The following is a 22,302-nucleotide window of genomic DNA, read 5'->3' as shown; positions in this document are numbered from 1 at the left end:
GGCCACTATTTCCTCCGCACCGTCACTCTCTATAAAGTGCCCATGCTTCCCCCCACGCAGTCTCTTTCCCCGGCCACAAAACAACCGTGAGTGTCCAACTCACTGTTCCTGAAAAACTTAAAATAAAAATAATATAAAAAATATAAAATCCACAAAATCTTAAAAAGTGCAGATCTACTTAAAGAAATAGAAACCTTTAAAAAAATAGCAAAATATTATTTAAAAACAAACAAACATCAGGCCTCCGGCTTAACTCGAAGTTGTCGTCTTTTTTAAAGGAAACACTTCAGAAGACACACGTCTTTATCGCGCTGCTTTTTCCAGGTTTGGCATTTTCAAAACGCCCGATCAGCTGTTTGTGCAGCGTGTCTTTAAACCAAAGCGCAGTTTGGATCCGGATTAGAGACCATACCGACATTTTTCTGGCGTTTTTTAAAACGAAGCCTTGCGTTCATCCTCTGAAATCAGCGATATGAACACAGCGACGGGGAGTTATCCGATGGCTTCTCTCTATGTTGGCGACCTGCACCCCGACATCACGGAGGCTATGCTGTACGAGAAATTCAGCCCAGCCGGACCGGTGCTCTCCATTCGGGTCTGCCGAGACATGATCACCCGGCGGTCCCTGGGATACGCTTATGTGAACTTCTCACAGCCGGCTGACGGTAAGCAGGGATGGGATAGCTGTGCTGTGTGAGCACGTTGCCTCCACAAGGCGTGAACATGTTGACATTTCCAGCCTGCCATTGAAACTGTGTACAGAGCCTGAATTAAACGCAAATAAATGTGGTTAATTTTGCAGTGTGAAATGTTCATAGCAGTTCTTTAGACTGTATCAGTTATTTGACCTACATAAGCACGTCCCAGTTCTCGTGTATGGTTGGGAATATAGCAGCCTGTGTGTGTCTCTGATGTAATTCAAGCCCCCAGAACATGCAGAATTTAAACTGTCCTTAAAAGTTGGCCAAAATCAACAAACCATCCCCATAAATCACAGGCCTAGATTTGGGTAAATGGAGTCTTTTCCTACACCTTTTTAAAAACCAAAATGACCCATTTCTGTGCCTATTTAAAGGGCCAATGAGTTGAGTGAAACTAACTCCCATTGCCCTCTGCTGGCATGTTCACTGAAAGCATGAAAGAGACAAGCACAGCTGAGCCCGCTGCACTGCTTGTTGCTTGTTTGTGCTGCTGCTTGTCTGTATATTCACTGCAAATGGAAAAACCTGATCCTGTTTCTATTTGAATTGAATCCCAGCTTTAATAGCTGGGATTAGTTCACTCACACTGTTGGGTTATCTGTTATATCCTCACCACTCAATGCTGTTAATCTGTCATGATACACAAAAGTGAATGTATATGTAACCGTATCAGCAGTGCTGTTAAGTACCTTTTGTGATAAAACTGTTTCCAGTTACAATGCAGGAGTATCAAAGCACTGAGCAAAGGTAGCAGGTGTTGTGGTTCTTTTTGGGGGTGCGCTGACACTGTTTGTCCTATCAACAAAAAACACCTGTCACAGCTTATCTGCGCTCGAGTTGGTTACCAAAAGCCAAAGTAAATGAGAGGTTACGAGTGGCTCGCTTTCAGGATATCGTTCCGTTACAAACGTGAGAAGAGCCAAAAGTTAGAAGACACCATTTGTTACAAGAGGTGTAGACACCAGGGGGGAGGGGGTGTTGGCTGCTGGGCATTTATATGGAGTCCTGAGCACGTGTCTGTGGGGCAGTAGCTTTGTGCCTGAATAATACAGCTACTAATGCAAAACTATAACAAAGCAGTTGTCAGTAAAGAGCGTTTCATATGAAACAGCGGTCTTCATGCTTCACTGTGTTCCCTGCTGCATTTCTTAATGTCACAGTTGTATCTGTAAACAAACACAAACCCGGGTGTCGCTCTTCTGAGCATTCTTTTTAAACATGTCTCTTCCCCATCAGTGGTAGAGAATGCCCTACTCGCACTCCATGCCAGCACATACCTCTCAGGACCCCTCTCTAAATATAGCTTCCCCCTGTGCAGCCCAAAACGTGCCTGCTCCGTAATGCTTAAATAAAAAGTGGTTAACAATAATGGGTAATTCAAGACCGTTAATGGCTCCATTTTCTCTTCTAAACAACACATCTGATATATGAGGTCAACAGAGGTCACTTTGGCCTTTTTTGAATAAAGTTCCCAACTCTGAACCTTCCTGAAGTCCCGTTTTTTGTTTTTTTTTGACGGTGACCACACATCTTCCCTGAGCGCACAGGTTGTGAAGTACAATTGCAAACCAAACTGCTGATGCCAGCAGACGCAAGGCAGCTCCGCTTTGTTTACCAGACACTTTCAGCTGGAAAGCCGTGTGTGTGTGTGTGTGTGTGTGTGTGTGTGTGTGTGTGTGTGTGTGTGTGTGTGTGTGTGAACAAAAGGACGTTTGGCATGTGCCCACATGGTGTGTGTGTGTGTGGGGGGGGGGGGGGGGGGGTACATTTGTTCGCCTGGGCCTACAGATCACAGAATAAAGGTCAATGCAAACATATTACTGCTCATCTCTACCACATGAGCTGATATTCTGATAGTGTTTAAATGAAGGCCTGCTGCATTGCTAAGTGGCATGTGGCTCAGCAGCATGTGGTTAATCAGAACAGGGAGACATGTGCTCCAAGCTAGCCCACTGCAGCTGCCCCCCACACTTTTACCAGCTGCTTGCAGAAAGCTCATCAGCCTTATTGTCTGCTGCAGTACCTTCACCCCTTTGAACATGTTAGCGGCCTGTTTTAATGCATTTAAGCAGTTTCTCTCTTTTATTATTATAGTGCATGCATTAAAAATGGCTGCATTATTATTGTTGCATGGTATCAGCAGATAACAGACTGAAGCATGACACATAAAGGTGACTGATATGTTTTCTGACATGTAAATAACCACCAGTGACCTTTCCTGTGACCTCTCTGCTCTTCCTCCGGCAGCTGAAAGAGCCCTGGACACCATGAATTTTGACGTGGTGAAAGGGAAGCCAATCAGAATCATGTGGTCCCAAAGAGATCCCTCCCTCAGGAAGTCGGGTGTGGGCAATGTTTTTATCAAGAACCTCGACAAGTCCATTGACAACAAAGCCCTGTACGACACCTTCTCTGCCTTTGGCAACATCCTCTCCTGCAAGGTACAGTTGACATAACACTGATTTATTTATGTATTAATTTATTTGCTGGTTTGAAATTTAACACATACATAAATAAAGTGATCAAGTTTAACAGAAGCCTTTTAGAGGACAAATGTAAAAAAAACAACGCCTCAACTGCTTTTTGCCTCAGTTTCTGTAAAATGCACCAAGTTTGCAACTTTTTGGTAGTTGCACACGTTCAAAACAAGAAAAGGGAACAGGAATGTCCCCACACCTGTTTCTTCATTTGGACCTGTTAGGCCTTTCTTTAGTTTTTCTGGTCTGATGGTGAAGAATAGGTTCTATCCAATAAACCCCCATATTGATGTCATAAATTAACTTTTCTCATTGTTGCATATTTTAATGCTTCATGCTATACTTTTGTGGGTGAATAACATGCACCTGAGGGAAAAACCAAAATGAGATGCTTTGGTAAATTATTATTTTGTAAGATTGACAAATTAGCACCTTTAGCACAGAATTCTATTTGATACCATCAACAGTATTGTTTCTCCTCCAACCCAGCATGCTCTGTTGCTTTCCGATGAAGATTGTAATACTTTCCTTAATTACTTTGTAAATAAGGTGATGGACTTGAAATCTAAAATTTCCTCAAGTGCCTCCCCTTATGAAGATACCCCTTGCTGTCCTGGATCATTTACCTCCTTTTTTCCAATCACACTAAATGACTTAATTATAGTTTTAGGTAAAATGAAATCCTCGTCATGCTCTGTAGATATATTACCTCACTCTGTCCTGTCTGGGTCTATCACCAGCATTGGTCCCACATTACTATCCATCATCAACAGTTCACTGAGGCAAGGCTGTGTTCCATCTTATTTTAAACATGCTGAGGTAACTCCTCTGTTAAAAAAACAGAATCTCGATCCTAGCTCTGCTAGTAATTACCGACCTATTTCAAAATTGCCATTTGTCAGTAAATTACTTGAAAAAATTGTTGAAAATCAGTTCAGGTCTCTATTATGTAAATTACAGATTCTTGACCCTTTTCAGTCTGGCTTTCAAAAGCAGCACTCTACAGAGACCGCTCTCTTAAGAGTCTATAATGATCTGTTAATGGCATCTGACGCAGGGAACTGTTCTGTGATCATTTTGCTTGATCTTAGTGCAGCCTTTGACACCATCGACCACAAAATCCTACTTAACAGGCTGAAGGTTTTGGCTGGTGTATCTGGCTCTGCCCTAGACTGGTTTTCTTCCTACTTATCAGACAGGACCTTCTCTGTTAGGACTGATAGGTTCTCCTCTAACACTGCTGCCCTGACCTGTGGTGTCCCACAGGGCTCAGTTTTAGGTCCATTACTATTTTCTTTTTATATGCTTCCTTTAGCTAGTATCATTCAATCTTTTAGCAACCTGTCTTATCATTTTTATGCTGATGACATTCAGCTCCATATGTCCTTTAAGCCTCATCAGCTGGATAGGCTGTCCACCCTAGTCCAGTGCTTAACCCAGGTTTCTGATTGGCTTTCAAGCAACTACCTTGTTCTAAATACTAACAAGACCGAGACCATGATCATAGCTCCTCCTGAGCTACATTCTAAAATCAGTCAGGTTCTTGCCTCTTTCTGTCCATCTGTCAAGTCAAATATTCGAAATCTTGGAGTAATATTTGACTCTTCCCTGGGCCTTGACTCTCATGTAAAATCTTTGTCTCGTTCCTGTTTCGATCATTTAAGAAACATATCTAAACTACGACATATGGTTTCCTCAGCTGAACTGGAAAAACTCATTCATGCATTTGTGTCATCACGCTTAGATTACTGTAATTCCCTGTTTACTAGCTTGGATAGATCATCTCTCTCTTGCCTCCAGACAATACAAAACGCAGCAGCCAGATTACTAACTCGCTCTACCAAGCGTGTTCACATCACTCCCATCTTATATTCTTTACATTGGCTCCCAATAGAGTTTAGAATTCGCTTTAAAATTCTTGTTTTAACATACAGAGCACTAAATGGCCAGGCTCCAGATTACTTATCCAAGCTTCTTTTAAAATACACTGCTGCTCGTCATCTCCGCTCACAGACTCAGAGTCTCTTAGTTGTTCCCCGTACACGATTGAAGACAAAAGGGGACAGAGCCTTTCAGTCTGTTGCACCAAGGCTGTGGAACAGTTTACCACTACAATTACGTTTGCTTGACTCTGTGGATTCTTTTAAAAAACAGTTAAAAACTCTTCTGTTCAAACAAGCCTTTTGTTGATCTACATATTTTATTTTATTTTTTTTACATTATTTACTTTTTATCTTTTACATTGTATATAATGTCTATTGATTTTATTGTTTATTTTAATATTTTAATATTTGTGTACAGCGCTTTGTGATTGCCTGTCTGTGAAAAGCGCTTAATAAATAAAGTTTACTTACTTTACTTACTTACTAGTTATTTATCACACATTAAATTTTATAGCCAGTAAATTATTGTTGTGGATAGGTGACTCCCAGGCAACAAACTAACAAACACCGGGCAACATGATGGTATAATAATAGATCATATATCATTATATTCAGAGAGGATATATACATTTGATGTTTTTTGTCATAAAATAAGAACGATAAAGTGCCTTTATATGGTGTTAAAGGTGCATAAATATGAAACCTGTGGCAGCTTTAGCTGTTGGTGGGTGGTTGTTAGGCAACGTGATCAAAATATCTGATATAGATAAGAACCTTCAGAGGTCTGAGATGTGCATGTTGGTTGCTGAACTCCTGACAGATTTGGTGTATTTGGTGCAAGATTACTCTTCCTGTGGTGGATGCTCACATTACACATGAAAAGTGTTTCCAGTAATGACGTCAGTTTATGTACAAATAATCCTTTAAAGCCAAAACCTCAGGATTCACTCCAAATGTTTGATTTCAGATAGTTTATAAGCACCCCTCAAACTTTCTGTTTGTGAAGGTATTCCATTTGGAAAATGGATTTATTGAGGAGATAGACTGGCTTGTTCCAGACAGGCAATCATGCAAAGCTACTCTAGAAAAAAAGCATAATGGATCCTTTTAAGCAATACTTAAACAGTATTGCTGTTTAAGCTTGTAGCCGATAGCAGCAGCCTAGAATCTGTTATTGTATCTTTAAGGGGGAAAAAAAGAAAAGAAAGGAAACTTTAATTAAAAACAGTGAAAAAATATATGAAAAATTACAATTACATTAAAGGAGTTTAACAATAAATCCATTTAAAACAGCAAAACATAATTTCTTCTCTGGACACATCCAGAGAAGTGATAAAACCGATTTGAGTCGCCTTACGCCACTCTCCAAATGTCGAACTCGCTTCAAAATGAAAGAACTGCCTTCATTCATAGTCGTGTCTATGTGCGTCTCCCTGCACTGTAGGTGGTGTGTGATGAAAACGGCTCCAAGGGGTACGCCTTTGTCCATTTTGAGACCCAGGACGCGGCTGATCGCGCCATCGAGAAGATGAACGGCATGCTTCTGAATGACCGCAAGGTGTGAGTGTCTGATAATCTCTGAACTGGAGGTGTGGATGTTTAATGTTGTTGGAAGACTTTTGAAGAATTTGCCTGAATTTCAAGATGACTTTGATATAATATAAAAGTTATCATGATATTGAAAACCGCAGCTTATGTGCATCAGATCGTGTTGTTTTCTGTGTCTAATGTATAAATCTGACTTGTGTGTTCTACGTTTGTGTTGCGTCAACTGACTTTTTGTGTCTTTTTTTCAGTTGGTGAGCTTGTGTGTGAATAATATGACTAATACACTCATCTCTTACTGCCGCCAGTCTGACGATAGCCTCTAAACTAAGAGACAACAGACTAAAAACCTCTTACCTTTCCTTCCTACCAGTTGCATTTTCTGTTGCCTCAGTTCACTTGCTGGTCACCCATCTTGGAGTGTTTGTGTGTGTGTGTATGACCATGCTTGTGTGTTTTAGTGATGGATCGAATGCAGGAATGCAATACTGGATGGCAGAAGGGGAGAGGTCATCATGGCAAGGTATATAAGATCATTTGGTCCTCCTCAGCTTTCGTTTGTACTGTTCCTCCATCCCTCTCCATCTACCTCCACATCAAGTTTTGGACCAAGAATTAAGATGGTTGCCACTGTGTTGTCTAGCATGCCGACATATCTGCCTGCGTCTGGTGGTATTAACAGCAGTTGAATGGATTGTACACGTTGTTCACCCCAGGAATGATGAGTCCCATGATGAAACGTAGCTGTGAATTTGTGTTGTGGATGTTGTCCCTGTTCTTGTGTTTGCGGGGTTAGGTTTTTGCTGATCATTCTTAACGTGGAACCCCGGACAGCCAGTGTTTTTGTAGACTGGAAAGTGGAAGTCAAAAGAGATGGAGTCTGGTTTGTTGTTTTTTGCTTTTTTCTCTTTTGTCAAGCCTGTTTTCCAAGAGTGTGCCTGTGCTACTCTCCCTCTGTCTTCAGGTTTGTGGGTCGTTTCAAATCTCGCAAAGAACGGGAGGCTGAACTCGGTGCCAAAGCTAAGGAGTTTACTAACGTTTACATCAAGAACTTTGGGGACGACATGGATGATGAACGCCTGAAGGAGATTTTTGACAAATACGGTAAATCTAAATTTGTTTCCTGATCATTTCCAGATGAAGAGCTGCAGCATTTGCAGCGCTCCTGCTACTTTTAGATCGCTCTGACCACTGGTACTTGCAGTTTCACTGTAGACCTGAAACTTGGAAGGACTGCAAAACAAAACTTCTGTGTCAAAACTGCTCATCCTTCTTGATTAGGATCATTATGAGCAGTAGCGCAAGCCTGAAGGTGGTGCATCTGATTAGTGGGGCACTGAGGAGCATGCGCATCGTGTACTGTGAATTTGTCCTCCAGGGGAAGACCTGGGAGTGATCAATCAACCAAAAAGACCTAAAGTGTGGTTTATTGCTCCACAGTCTTTCCAGACTTGGCTCCCTTTGACTTTGACCTCTCACCCAGAAGTAAATCCAACTTGAAGGGTCACTGTTTGGAAATAGTAAAGATAATCCAGTGCACACTGCAGATGCAGAAATCCAGAACAGAACTTCCTGGGGGGGGGGGCAGATCTGGTCTTGGCCGGTGCACTGGGAGCAATTTGTGAATTGTACTTTTAATGGATGAAGTTGAAAAGTGTTGTGCTTCACTGATATTCCTGTGCAGCCATATTGTTTCATTTTCCATCCACTTTTTTTGGCCTTTGCAGGTAAAACACTCAGTGTGAAGGTGATGACAGACCCCAGCGGCAAATCCAGAGGGTTTGGATTTGTTAGTTACGAAAAACATGAGGATGCCAACAAGGTACTTTGTACTTTTGGAAATGTGTCAAGTGTGCGTTTGTCTGTTTTCTCTGACAAATGTGGCTTCATTTTAAGGCTGTAGAGGAGATGAATGGCACTGAACTCAACGGCAAGACTGTGTTCGTGGGCCGAGCTCAGAAGAAAATGGAGAGGCAGGCGGAGCTGAAGAGGAAGTTTGAGCAGCTGAAACAAGAGAGGATCAGTCGTTATCAGGTCTGCCGAAACTACTGGTTGTCTGTCAAAATAAAAATCAATTAATTTTATAAACATTTATATTTCAATGTCAGTAAGTAAGCTGATGGTTCTGGATAAATCGTACCTTTTGTTTCAGGGAGTTAATCTTTATATTAAAAACTTGGATGACACAATAGATGATGAGAAACTGCGCAAGGAGTTCTCTCCATTTGGCTCAATTACAAGTGCTAAGGTAAAAATGGCTCAATACACTGAATAAATAAGAGACTTCAACACATAAGTTACCTCCGCTGTCTGTATTTTAGGTGATGCTAGAGGAGGGGCGCTCCAAGGGCTTTGGCTTTGTCTGCTTTTCCTCCCCTGAAGAGGCTACCAAGGCTGTGACTGAAATGAACGGGCGTATTGTTGGCTCTAAACCTCTCTACGTGGCTCTTGCTCAGCGCAAAGAGGAGCGCAAAGCCCATCTCACCAACCAGTACATGCAGCGAATAGCTGGCATGAGAGCCATGCCAGCTAATGCCATCATTAATCAGTTCCAGCCCACTAGTGGATACTTCATGCCAGCTGTGCCGCAGGTGTGAGAATCAAATTCAGGCTTGATGTGCATTTTAAAACTGATTGTATTACTGTGTTTAATATGAAAGGGCTATATTACAATCACAAATGCACAGATGCTTTTCACCTTCTTTGTTCAACTTTACTATTTTTTGTTTAGAGCTGTAGTGCAGGTGTTATTGTGAAAAAGCTCCAAAAAGTGATTTCAGTCATGACCACTTGGTTAAAAGATGACTTCTTTTGCAAAAACAAAGAAAAGACAGAAGCTGGATGAGCAGCAGCGACACCTGTTACAGGACAGAGCAGGCAGTAATGCCATGCAAAGTGGAGATCGGTTGCAAAGTGCATTGCAGAAGCAGCAGCAACTTAATTCTTCTCCCCTTGAAAGCCTACAAGTAGGAACGCATGCATGTTCAGGGTGGTTTCTGTCATATTTCAGGCCTGCTTGAAGAACAAAATGACTGGGTGTGCATCAGAGGTTAGTGAGGGTGGTCTCTGGCTATGAAGCTATCCTTGGAAAAACTCAGAAACTATTCTAATGGTCGTCCCACCGCATTTTTATTGATATATATACTGAGGTGTCAAAACTGATCATTGAGGGTGCTGGGGTGTCCTCGAATGTCGTTTTTATGGGGGAAAGAGTTGATTTGTGAGGACTAGCTACTACGGCCTGAGGCTGGGCTCAACATGGAGAGAGTATGGTGCTGTCAGGGTTGTTCTGATTGTCTCCAAGGACCCAAAATAATAAGTTTGTATTGATCACACATTTGACTTTCTTGCATTCATCAGGCTCAGAATAGGACTACATACTATGCACCCAATCAGATCGCTCAAATGCGACCAAATCCCCGATGGCAGCAACAAGGTGGACGAGGTCAAGGTGAGCCTGTGGACCATGATGGAGCACATGTCTGTGATATATTGAACATTATGCCCATACTCACATTGTTTTTATCTGTTCTTTCATCACTTCCAGGGGGTTTCCAAGCAATGCCCAGCTCGCTGCGTCAGCCAGGGCCCCGTGCCAACCTCAGACACATGAGTCCTAGCAGCAGCACACAAGGCCCACGAGGTGCATTCACAAAAAAATAGCATCAATTCGTTGACTACGGGTTTGGAATTTGAAATCAATGATATTGATGTTATACAAATGTTTTCCGTGTTATTAAAACTGTAATTTCTTCCTCGTGGTTGCTAGCTGGTGGTCAGAGCATGGGTCCTCGTCCTTCAGTTGGAGTCCCCGGTCCTCGGGCCATGCCTCCTTACAAATACGCCACTGGTGTCCGTAACCCCAACCCCCAGGTGGTGCAACCTATTGCCTTACAGCAGGTATCACATTAACTTCTCCCACATTAAGCATCCAAATGTTGACACATTGTTCCTCATTAAGTCTTAACTGTGCCTTCCAGACTCAGCCAGCTGTGCACGTTCAGGGCCAAGAGCCCCTCACGGCCTCCATGCTGGCTGCTGCACCTCCTCAGGAGCAGAAACAGATGCTGGGTAAGACTGACAGATACAAACAAATGCTGTTCAGGGTTTTGGTTTTTGGGCAAATTTATACTCACTCACAATTTTTTTTTTTTTTTTCCTCCGTAGGGGAGCGTCTGTTCCCACTGATTCAGGCCATGCATGCCAACCTAGCAGGAAAGATCACTGGCATGTTGCTGGAGATCGACAACTCTGAATTACTACACATGCTTGAGTCCCATGAGTCTCTACGTTCAAAGGTACCTCGCTACCTCAAGCACACTGAATAGTCCTGTATCCATTTTCTAAGCTGCGTCATGCTCATGTTTGTGTTTGTACAGGTAGAAGAAGCTGTTGCAGTTCTACAGGCTCACCAGGCGAAGAAAGACGCCACCCAGAAAGTAGGTGGCATGGCTCCTACTGCTGCTGCTGCCACATCCTGAAGACTCTGAGCTATTCTAACTTGGTATGGAAATCCATGTTTAGTCAAGCTAATCAATCAGGTTCATTAGGCTATAATAAAGATTGTGCGGCACTAATGGGAAGACATTGTGTTGTTTCAGAGCATAGAAAACTGAGAGGAGATGGGAAGAGACGCACTACGCTGGAAAGCCCAGAGTCTTCTGAACAATCGCACAAAAACAAAAATCAAGAAAAAAAAAGGAAAACATTATTTTAAATGTACACTTTGAAAAAATATTACATAATGCATAATTTTGTAGTTCTGTAATACTTTTAACGCTGCACGCCAGATGCAGTGATGCAAATGAATCTTGAACAAAGGCCCTTTATTTTGTGGCAAAGGAGAGGAAGTAAAAAGAGCCTTGTTCTCTGTCTTTGCTTGAAAGCTTCATGTTGGTGTGAGATGACTCCTCCATCCTAACACGTTATCAATGGGTGTGTGGTAATTTCAATAAAGGGATGATATGTCCAGGCGACTCACCTTGTGTTATTTTAATTGAGAAGGAAAGTGTGCAGAAGCGGAGAAGCATATCAAGTAATCTGTGAAACGTGATGGAGGTAATGTTATGGCACGAGCAGTGGAACTGGACCACCAGCTTTAATGATCATGTGACTGTTGATGGAAGCAGCAGGATGTGATGTGGAGTGTGCAGAGCTATAGACTCTGCTCAGGTTCAGACAACTGTAATAAAGCCGCACAGAGAGCACTACAACGTGCAAATGGAGAATTACACAGAGCTGCAAAAGCAAGAGTTTACTCCAGGTAAATAAATCTAGATAATCTTCAGTGGCCAAGTCAGGCATCTGATCTCAGCCCAATAGAGCAGCCTTTTCTCATTACTGAAGATAAAACTGAAGGCACAGACCCACAAACCAAGCAGCAACTGAAGGTGACTGCAGTGACAGCCTGGCCGAGCATCTCAAGTGATGAAACGAAGCACCCGATGATATTCATGGGCTCTAGTCTTTCAGCAGTCATTGATTTTTCATCCAAATATTAAAAACAAGAAAAATTATTAAGTTAATTTGTCCAGCTGCTATTAAACCTCTGAAAATGGGGAACTATGTTTTTAAAAATGGTTAAAGTCACTCCAGTCACATCTTGACTGTTTGACATAAAATCCATGGTGGTGGTGTGCAGAGGCAAAATTGCAAAGCCTGTTATTGACCAAACACACTTAAGTGTGTGTCTGATAAACACTTTGGTACAAAGTAATACTGAAACATGATAACGTACTTATAAGTTGTGTTTGGTGTTATTTAGGGTGTTTCTTTTTTAGCATTTAATCAAAAAGAAGGAAAAAAGTTAGGAAACGTTTCCCTATATTCAAATGATCCAGTGTGGAAACTGTCAAAGTGGCTTTGCAGTGCTTACACATTACTTCTGAAAATGCAAATTTTGCAAAGAATTAAAAGGTTGTAGTAAAATGTTAAACTCTATCTTTAGCTTGTCCTATTAACAGTTTTGAGGAATTGTGAAGTTTGCAATTGTTTTCTACTATTTGTGATTAATTTCTCTGACGGATTAAAGGACTGGTTTCAGGCAGAGAGAAAATATTTGATTTAGGAGAGACATGTGGAAATTAGTTTGACTCTATTAAAAGTTAATAAAGAGAAAACAGGAGCCTTTACGAATTTTATGCCCAAAGTAATGGAAACTCTAGGTCCTCCTGCCATTTTTGCTAAGTCTTCTATTGGAAACCTCGGAGTATGTTTTAACTCTGCCTTCACGTTGGATGCTGCCATTAAATTTCTGCTTTGCTCTTGTTTTTGCCACTAAGCAATCTTACCAAGTTATGCTCCATTGTTTTTACACTGTGAACTGTAAGTTGTTGCTCGTGCCTTTATTTAATCAAATCTGTACCCACATCAAATGATTTTATTTTTGGCTTACTAACATGGAAGCTTGCCTGTAAGGGTTTCTTCACTTGTTTCGAGGAACCCAGTGATAAAATGGTTTAACATCTTCCCTCTACACCAATTTAAAGTGGCAGTTTAAAGAGAAACAAAAAAGTAATCCATGGCAATGTAACTATGATTTAATGGCACTTTTCAAGTGTGACCCAGGCTGATAAAAGTTACTTATTTCCTGTAATTTGATTACATAGGCTTGATAACTAAGCGGGACGGTCTTGGACAAAAATAGATTAATTTAAAAAAAATCAAAGCAAAGATCAGATTGCATCGTGGCTTTAAAACTACAAATATTTAAATCCAAATTGAAGTAAAATTCAGAGTTTATTGTAATAATGGGAGGTTCCTCCGACAGGGGGCGGTAGAGTTCAGTAATCCGAGGCTGCCTGTTTTAGTTCTGGTTCTCTGCACCAATAGGAAGCTGCTGGGTTCAAAGTTGAAGGGTTAAATCCAATATGGCGGCTAACAAGCGGGTGTTGTATGTGGGTACGTTATGGCCGTTTTTGTTAAATTTTCGCTGTTTGAGTGTATGTAGCTTACGAGTTTACGACTGTATTATAAATCTGTATCGTAACAGTAATTCTGCGCATGTCAGGAACACGACAAAGACGCGCGAAAGCGAAGTTTAGCCCGAAAAATGAGCTCACGTTTAACCCGGCATGTAAATACTGTCCGTTATTCCAGCTCTCTACACTGTATTTGTTGAAAGTGTTTTTCCCTTTTTTGGAATGCGGATCTTAAAAATGCGTGTTTACGTCAGGTGGTTTAGCAGAAGAGGTGGATGAGAAGGTGCTCCATGCTGCCTTTATTCCCTTTGGAGACATCATCGACATCCAGATCCCGCTGGACTATGAAACGGGTAAGATCAGGACCGTTTTAACCACGATTAACAATAAACCCTGCAGCAGCACAAGATGAAAGTGTTGGCTTTGTCTTGTGCTTTACATTTTCAGAGAAGCACAGAGGTTTTGCATTCATCGAATTTGAGCTTGCAGAGGTGAGTCCGGCGTATACAGCCTACAGTGTGCTAATATTAGCCTATTAACGGTATTATGTAAATGATACAGCAGTGGAACAAGTATCGTTGGGTCATTCTATGTCAGGTCAGATTTTCCTGAAAAAAAATTCCAGGCAAAAATTTCTTTTTAATAATGATTATGCAAAATGTCAGGTCCCTGCTGTCATTAAAAATCTTACTAAATATACTTAATGGGGATGAAGATAGGCAGCTGTTTGGATATTCCTCCGATATCATTTAAAAAACCTGTTATCTACAAAGCTAGATAACAGTCATGTCCTGGTGCTTTATATGCTGTGAGTTATGATACAAACAAATAAAACACTGCTACTTTTTTTTCCCTCCTGGGTCCTTGTGCTTGTATGATCAGTTTTTTTAAGGGTCAAACATACTTGTCCCTCCAGTTCTTCCACTTCTTTGTACATTCTCTCACATCCACTCTGATAGTTTCAGCCATCATCCTCCAGGAATTTGCTTGACGGCGGCAGGCCACTCACAGTAGCTGTGGGCTGCATCGACCCCACATGTAGTTAGATTTTGTGGGAGCTGGACATCATGTTATGCTGTAGGTTAGGATGTAGGGTTTCAAAGGGGTTTGCAGTTATAATATTTCTCACTGAAGCATAAATCCCCAGTAAGGCACATAGTATCTTTAAGGCCAGGGTTCACATTAGGTGAATGGTTTTACACATATTACAAAAACACCTTTTCATTCATCTCGAGTGTGTAATTCCACAGGTATGACACTACCTACCAAATCCAAGTCATCGCTTTTAGGAAGAGGAAGTTTGTGTTCATATTATATCAAAAAAGTTTGATGTTCTCTCTCGTTTTTGAAATATCCATCTTTTTTTGTTGTTGTTGTTTTAATTTGATGAACTGAGGTAAAATGACCCAATCACAGATTATTTTATGCACATGATGATCTTGCTCTGTATACTTTTATTTAAATTAAAAATGACAATGTATTAAATCTTAATATGATCTTCCACTTCCTTGTTGAAGTAGTTTTGTTTGTTCTCTGGCGTGGCATCATCAGTTAGTATTAACTTGGGTATTAGTCATTAATTAGCGTTCATCTGCATCTTGCCATTTTAAGAGCTGGGAATTTACCAAAGTGAGTCATTTGAATGGTTATTGGTGACTTCAGGAGAAACATATTTCTGTCCTCATAACCTATTTACGGCTTCTTTCTCATCTTCTGCAGGATGCTGCAGCAGCTATTGATAACATGGTAAGTTTCTCATATAACTGCTAGACCAGAGACGTTATTCCCATTGAATAGCCAAAAAACAGCATCAAAAGAACCCTTTTACCTATCCGGGGTGTACCCCGCCTCCCGCCCTATGACAACGGGGATAGTCCCCAACCCCACCACGACCCTAAATATTAGAAAGTCGTGGCACATGATTGAAAACACAGCAGTCACCTGATCATTTGTTTTCATTAAGTGTCATAAAGGACAGTCTAGTGTATCATCTGCTAAATTAGGTATTAAAGGAAGCACTGAAGCAGGTTTCCTTAGTAGTCTGAGATCTGGAGCAGCTCTTAGTATGGTTGTTATGCAGACACTCACAGATAACGTCACTCTGTTAAAAACCTTAATCTGCTTGATTATTGTTAAAATGTTTTTTTTATCCCTCTAGAATGAGTCTGAACTTTTTGGAAGGACTGTCCGCGTCAATATTGCCAAACCCATGAGAATCAAAGAAGGTTCTTCTCGACCAGGTGAATAACAAACATTTCATACATTTTGTTTGTCTCTTTAAAAAAAACAATAGCGGTTCAAACTTTAAGTCTTCCTTTCCTGCAGTGTGGTCGGATGATGACTGGTTGAAAAAGTTTTCTGGGAAGACCGTTGAAGAAGCTGAGGCAGAGGCAGCAGCTGGAGAAACACCCCAAACTACAGCTCAGGAGGTGAGAGGATTTCACTTCTAATCTGTGTCTCTGTGAGGTCTTCCCTTTATAAATCTGTTAAGATGTGAGGCGGTAATTTGTTCTTGCAGGGTGAGCCTCCGGCTAAAAAGGGCAGAGTAAATCCTCAGGTCTACATGGACATAAAGATCGGCAACAAGCCAGCAGGGAGACTGCGCTTCCTGCTCCGGGCTGACATTGTTCCCATGACAGCAGGTGTGTATGTGTATATGCTACAAATCCCAAATTTTTCCTCTTTTTTTGAACTGGTCTCCATGTGTGTAGAAAGAAACCTGTGTTATCTGTTAGAACAACTCTTCTCTTTAATTTTAGAGAACTTCCGCTGCTTGTGCACTCACGAAAAGGGCTTCGGCTACAAGGGCAGCAGCTTCCACCGCATCATCCCTCAGTTTATGTGCCAAGGAGGCGACTTCACCAACCACAACGGCACCGGCGGGAAGTCCATCTATGGCCGGAAGTTTGATGATGAAAACTTTGTCCTTAAACACACAGCTCCAGGTGAGCAGTCGTTTATACTGTTCTGAGAAGGTGCAGTGAAGCATGTCAACAAGGCTCCTGGTTTTTAGCTGATTCAATTCAATTCAATTTCTTTATTGTCCCACAAGGGGAAATTAGTTTAGCAGCAGGATATAAATAAACAGAACAATACTATAAAATAATAATGACAATAATAGTGATAGAAAGTCCAAGGACAGTTATTTGCCATTGAGGAGAGAAGATGCAGTGGGGATAAAAGAGACCTGGAGTCCTTTAGTCCTCCTCGGAGGTACTCTAAAACGACGGCCGGAAAGCAACAACTCAAACTCACTGTGAAGTGGTTGGTTCAAACAATTAATAATAGAATGAGCCTTTCTAAGCACATTTCTATTGTAAATGGCCAAAAGTCCATCTTGCCAGCGCCCTGAAATTTTGCTAGCAGTTTTTACCAGAAGTCCCAACCGATTCTTATTCTTCACCGTCAGGTTACCAAACCATGCAGCGATACAAAAAGACATCACAGATTTGATAAAACTTCTATAAAACAAAGACAACATCTCGGATGAGACATTAAAAGATCTCATTTTCCTTAAAAAGAACAGTCTTTGTTGAACTTTTTTAGTAGTGGCATCAGCATGAGATTCAAAACACAGTTTATGGTCAAGTACCACACCTAGATATTTATAACTCTCAACGATCCCAATAACGGCAGTTTTAATGATAGTGGGTGATGAGCTATAAGAGGACTTCCTAAAATCAATAATCATGTCTTTAGTTTTTGACATATTAAGTGACAGGAAGGACTCATCACACCAATTCACAAAATCATCTACAACCTGTCCATGGCCTGACTCGTCCCCCACTAGAAGACTGACGATCACTGTGTCGTCAGCAAACTTCAGGATATGTCTGTTCGTGAAATTGCTGCGACACTCATTCGTGTACAGAATGAACAGAAGGGGAGAGAGGCAGCAACCCTGGGGTGATCCAGTAGAGGAGGAGAGCACATCAGAAAAGACATGATTTACCCTCACACATTGTGACCTATTAGTCAGAAAGTCTGTCACCCAGCCGACCAGACTAGTGTCAAGCTTGAAATGATTGTAAAGCCTGTCAGCAAGTAAGAGGGGTTGAATTGTATTAAATGCTGATGAAAAGTCAGCAAATAATAATCTTGCATGGGTGTGGGGGGCCTCAAGATGCTTATACAAGAGATGCAGGAGTGTGACAACAGCATCCTCCACACCTCTTCCTGCTCTATAGGCGAACTGGAAGGGGTCAAGATGGTGTTCAACCTGCATTAAAATCTCCTTCTTAATTATCTTCTCAAATGTCTTCATCACTAAAGAAGTCAGAGCCACAGGCCTAAAATCATTCAGTGCCTTAGGAGAACTGCCCTTAGCAACAGGAACAATGATCGCATGTTTCCAAATCTTAGGTACCGTCTGTAGCTCTAAAGAAAGTGAGAAGATATAGTGAAAAATCCCACTCAGCTGATCAGCACAAGTTCTCAGTACCTGTCCACAGATGTTGTCAGGTCCAGGACTCTTGCTTTTAGTGTGTCTAAAAAGATTATCTACCCCCCTCTCATCAATACAAATTGATGGGGGAGTGATAGTCTTTTCCCTCAGTGTGCTGGTCTGCCTAGAACAGTCAAAGTTCTCAAAACGAAGGTAAAAACTGTTAAGACTGTCTGCCAGATGTTTGTCAGAGGTAAACCCCTCTAAGGTAATATTACTTTTACCTTTCGTGTGTAGCCCTGCCATTGTTTTCATACCAAGCCAAGCTCTTTTGAGGTTGTTACTGCTGAGTTCTGCCTCAATCTTATTTCTATACCTCATCTTGGCAATCTTTATTGCAGCCCTCACCTCCTTCCTTAATATTCTCATAGTGGGAACGTCTCCCTCGTTGAAAGCAATTTTCCTTTTAAGAATCAGATCCTTAATATCTTTAGAGAGCCACGGTTTGTTATTAGGGAAAGTCTTAAATTCTCTGACTGGAACCACAGAGTCTTTGCAAAAAGAGATGTAGCTACACACCACATCGGTGAGTTCATCCAAATCAGAAGTGCTCTCTTGAAACAAGGACCAGTCAGTGCAATCAAAACACCCCTGAAGGGCAACACAACTGTCTTTTGTTCAGACATTAGTCCACTTCACACAGGCCTTCTCCCTCCTAATCACAGATCTGTAAGCAGGGAGGAGATGAATAACATTGTGATCCGAAGAACCTAGCGCAGGTCCGGCCACAGACTTATATGCCCCCTTAATTGGTCCATAACACAAATCCAGTGTTTTGTTATTCCTTGTAGGACAAGTGACATATTGAAAGAAATTGTTCAGTGATTTCTTAAGATTATAATTGTTAAAATCACCAAGAATAAAATTAGGAGCATCCGGTGAGAGTCTCCAGATTTGTTAACACTGGAAAAATGGGTCTTTCAGTGTGAATCATTTCTTTTGTGATTTACGTCAGAAGCGCAACAAAAGACAAAGGTGTGTTGGCTCGTACTTCCTGTTCCTACGACCAGATTGGACACGCCAGCATTTTTGTTTCAAACCTGTGATTGCTAAAGCGTTGAAAAGCAACGTGGCATGACTGAAGAGCTGTTGCTGACATTTGGAATTCTTTGCATATGTAGCTGAAAACTCGTAAATCAAGTGAGGAAACACAAATAACTCGCTGACAGACTTGTGTCAAGAATTCAGTCACAGGTTAGCGAGTGTAACAGATCAGTCCATCCTCCAATCGCATTCACACGAGTCAAACAAGTGGGATTTTTCATGACAAACTTACTTTTCTCATACCATCGTAACTAAGAGCTGCTATAATAATCTTTTTATCTGACTTTTAATTAACACTTATTTAAACTAACACTACTGTCAATTACTATTTAACATAAATGGCACTAAGTGTAATTCTGGCACTTCAGGATTATTAGCCTGAAAACTACAGTAATGCCTTAACGAAGAATGAACCTTACTGGTGGATTTTTTGAACTTTACTGACGCAAAGGCTTTTTTAAAATTAGCGTTATAGATGAAATTGAGTTCTTTTTAAAGTAGTTTGCAGGCTACATGATTAACTATGTAGGCACAACCCACTCAACAAACTGACTAAAGGAAAGTAAATACTGGAATAGCTCACAGTTTGCAGTAACAAATCCTACATGGAAGACTCATCTCAGTGACAAACTCGATCTGTGATCACTTGAAACCTGGCAGGTGTGTTACTGTAATATTCGTAGTGCCACTTCTAATCTATAACTTTTTGTTACCTGCTGAGAGGCTAAAAATGTAACTTCAAGAGTCTTATATTTTTATTAGCGTGTTAACGTGCGCATTCCCTGTCATAACACAAAGAACGTTACCCAGCTATCATGGTGCTCTAGGTTTTTGTTTGGGTTATCAGCACTGCTATATGTAGGCAGGTTCTGCACAGAAGGCATGATTTTAGACTCATGACATAGAGATGACTGATAAATCATAATTTCTTCATCATTGTTATATGAACGTGCAGAACGAACATTGCAAAATCCACAGTGAATAAGAAAAGCTATTTTATTTACTCGTGGCATGTATTTACCCTCAGATTTTTGACCTCAGTAAAAGCATGTTTGAATTCTTTTACTTTTGTTGATTGAGTGGATCGAGGCTATTCAGCGTTTGGTGCTTATGCGAGCAGACTGGACCTGATAAAGAAGAACAATAGGCCTGTATAGCTAATACACACGTTTTATCATTGCAATACTGGTAATGTTATCACAGACTTTGTGCAGACATATTGTAACAACATATTTTCCACATTCAGTTGAATGTGGTGGGTGGCATGGTGGTTAGCACTGTTGCCGCACAGCAAGAAGGTCCTGAGTTCAATTCCACCATCAGGCCGGGGGCTTTCTGTGTGGAGTTTGTATGTTCTCCCCGTGTTTGCGTGGGTTCTCTCTGGGTACTCAGGCTTCCTCCCACCAAAGACATGCACTTATTGGGGATAGGTTAATTGATTAATTTAAATTGCCCAAAGGTGTGAATGTGAGTGCGAATGGTTGTCTGTCCCTGTGTGTTAGCCCTGCGACAGCTGGGATAGGCTCCCGTGACCCTGAAAAAGGACAAGCGGAAGCGAATGGATGGAAAGAGTTGAAGCTAGTTTTATTGAAATGCTGCCAATTCACTAAAGCAGATCGTTTATGGTCTACGGTATTTGATCTAAACCCCCAAAATCTGATGATCCCCTATGTGCAGCACCTGATGAAAGTGGAAAGGAATAACTACTTTTTAATAGGAAGCAACCTCGAGCAGAACTAGACTCAGGCAGGGCTGACTGACTAACTGTTGTCTCCTATGCACACAGGGCAACTCTCCATGGCGAACTCTGGGTCAAACACAAACGGCTCTCAGTTCTTCCTCACCACTGACAAAACGGACTGGTTGGATGGCAAACATGTGGTGTTTGGAGAGCTGGTGGAGGGGATGGATGTACTCAGGGCAATGGAGGTAAGGGTCAAAGCTGGAGTAGGAGTTTTCTTTATAATGGTGTTGGCTGTTTCACTTTGTAAAGGTTTTTGTTAAGAAAAAACTGTTCTTTTTCAATATACACCAGTATTTGTGCTCCATAAACCTGGGAATGCACCGGATGGGTGCACAGACCTCTCCAGCACAGTTTTGTTTCGCCTTTTCACGCCTTCATTTTGCATCTGGAGCGTTTCAGTGGTGGACCTTCTGTTTAGAAAATTCTCAGGAACAGCCCAGGTTGTGCAGCTTGGAGACAAAGTTAAGGAAGCGATGCTGAGATGTTTTGGACATGTGCAGAAGAGAGATGGTGGAGAGCAAAGGATGTTGAATATGGGGGTGGAATGTTCAGTATACTAGTATAAAAGCTCTCACAACATTCAGAACAGAATCGGACAACAACGCTTTCAAACGCGTGGCTCCCTGTTTCTGGAATGATCTGCAGAGACAGCTTGGACTACTGTGGCCCTGTAGATGTCACTTTTAAATCGTGGCTCAAGAGTTGGGAGTTTGCCTTGTAATCGGAAGGTTGCCGGTTCAAGTCCCGGCTTGGACACTCTCGGTCGTTGTGTCCTTGGGCAAGACACTTCACCCGTTGCTTACTGGTGGTGGTCAGAGGGCCCGGTGGCACCAGTGTCCGGCAGTCTCGCCTCTGTCAGTGCACCCCAGGGTGGCTGTGGCTACAATGTAGCTGCCATCACCAGTGTGTGAATGGCTGGATGACTGAATGTGTGAAGCACTTTGGGGTCCTTAGGGACTAGTAAAGCGCTATACAAATACAGGCCATTTACCATTTAAAGGACTGACAGTGAACGATCGTGTCATGTCAGATAACTTGTTGTTGTTTTCTCTCTGCAGGCTCAGGGAACCAAAGACGGAAAGCCGAAGCAGAAAGTGATCATCTCGGACTGTGGAGAGTATGTGTGAATAAAAAGCACTGTGTGTGTGTGTGTGCGTGTGTGTGTAAGCGGCACATGTCTGAGAGCAAGATGACCTTTTGCTGTTTTGTACTTTGAAACCAGATCTTCTGCCATGTAAATATTTCAATAAACTCATTTTATAATGAAACATGTTTCTTTGATTGTCTTATGTGCTTACCTATTCAAAGCTCCACAGTGAAGGCCATTTTTTGCACATATTTACTGTTGTATGGTTTTGCAAGGTTACAGGGACCTAATATGCTTCGTAATTTTATTCTTGCATGATTCAAATAATCCCAATTAATCTTAACCTGGGTTTTAGTGCAACTCACTTAAAGACCATCCTCCCTTTAAAGCTCGCTTCCTCCGTTTGGCTGCCCCTCACAAAAGTAGAGAGGGGCCGGTTCCAATCCAGGAATATCTA

General features: G+C 41.6%; 2 protein-coding genes across 3 annotated transcripts; both read left to right on the top strand.

Annotated features, from left to right (window-relative positions):
* The first annotated feature begins 61 nt into the window (after positions 1-61).
* On the top strand, positions 62-11,575 carry pabpc4 (poly(A) binding protein, cytoplasmic 4 (inducible form)). The gene is made up of 15 exons (XM_026152359.2): positions 62-665; positions 2,949-3,142; positions 6,506-6,621; positions 7,571-7,710; positions 8,334-8,428; positions 8,503-8,640; positions 8,759-8,854; positions 8,928-9,197; positions 9,967-10,057; positions 10,154-10,249; positions 10,376-10,506; positions 10,587-10,677; positions 10,774-10,904; positions 10,986-11,110; positions 11,208-11,575. Exons 1-14 carry the CDS (start codon positions 473-475, stop codon positions 11,085-11,087), a joined length of 1,884 nt encoding a protein of 627 aa, XP_026008144.1. The 5' UTR covers positions 62-472; the 3' UTR covers positions 11,088-11,110; positions 11,208-11,575.
* A 1,828-nt stretch (positions 11,576-13,403) lies between these two features.
* Positions 13,404-22,026, top strand: ppie (peptidylprolyl isomerase E (cyclophilin E)). Of its 2 annotated transcripts, none has more exons than XM_026152529.2 (10): positions 13,404-13,506; positions 13,781-13,879; positions 13,974-14,017; positions 15,246-15,272; positions 15,685-15,766; positions 15,852-15,955; positions 16,045-16,168; positions 16,286-16,471; positions 20,801-20,943; positions 21,817-22,026. In XM_026152529.2, exons 1-10 carry the CDS (start codon positions 13,476-13,478, stop codon positions 21,883-21,885), a joined length of 909 nt encoding a protein of 302 aa, XP_026008314.1. In that variant the 5' UTR covers positions 13,404-13,475; the 3' UTR covers positions 21,886-22,026. The 2 variants fall into 2 exon arrangements, with proteins under 2 accessions (XP_026008314.1, XP_080149790.1); XM_080293664.1 differs by lacking the exon at positions 13,404-13,506 and adding an exon at positions 13,516-13,681.
* The last annotated feature ends 276 nt before the right edge of the window (positions 22,027-22,302 follow it).

The sequence above is a fragment of the Astatotilapia calliptera genome, chromosome 19, assembly GCF_964374335.1.
Source record: "Astatotilapia calliptera chromosome 19, fAstCal68.1, whole genome shotgun sequence".
NCBI lineage: Eukaryota > Metazoa > Chordata > Actinopteri > Cichliformes > Cichlidae > Astatotilapia > Astatotilapia calliptera.
The sequence above is the reverse complement of the archived record's forward strand: the minus strand, read 5'-3'. Positions and strand labels throughout refer to the sequence as shown.

What these genes read in the sequence shown, in the direction of transcription:
- pabpc4 (XM_026152359.2), top strand. Translation starts at nt 473, where the DNA reads ATGAACACAGCGACGGGGAGTTATCCGATGGCTTCTCTCTATGTTGGC. An exon ending in CTTCTGAATGACCGCAAGGT is followed by an intron (nt 6,622 to 7,570) that starts GTGAGTGTCTGA and finishes CTCTGTCTTCAG; the next exon opens with GTTTGTGGGTCGTTTCAAAT. An exon ending in GGAGCAGAAACAGATGCTGG is followed by an intron (nt 10,678 to 10,773) that starts GTAAGACTGACA and finishes TTTCCTCCGTAG; the next exon opens with GGGAGCGTCTGTTCCCACTG.
- ppie (XM_080293664.1), top strand. Translation starts at nt 13,609, where the DNA reads ATGTCAGGAACACGACAAAGACGCGCGAAAGCGAAGTTTAGCCCGAAA. An exon ending in GCTCACGTTTAACCCGGCAT is followed by an intron (nt 13,682 to 13,780) that starts GTAAATACTGTC and finishes TGTTTACGTCAG; the next exon opens with GTGGTTTAGCAGAAGAGGTG. An exon ending in CAGCAGCTATTGATAACATG is followed by an intron (nt 15,273 to 15,684) that starts GTAAGTTTCTCA and finishes TTATCCCTCTAG; the next exon opens with AATGAGTCTGAACTTTTTGG.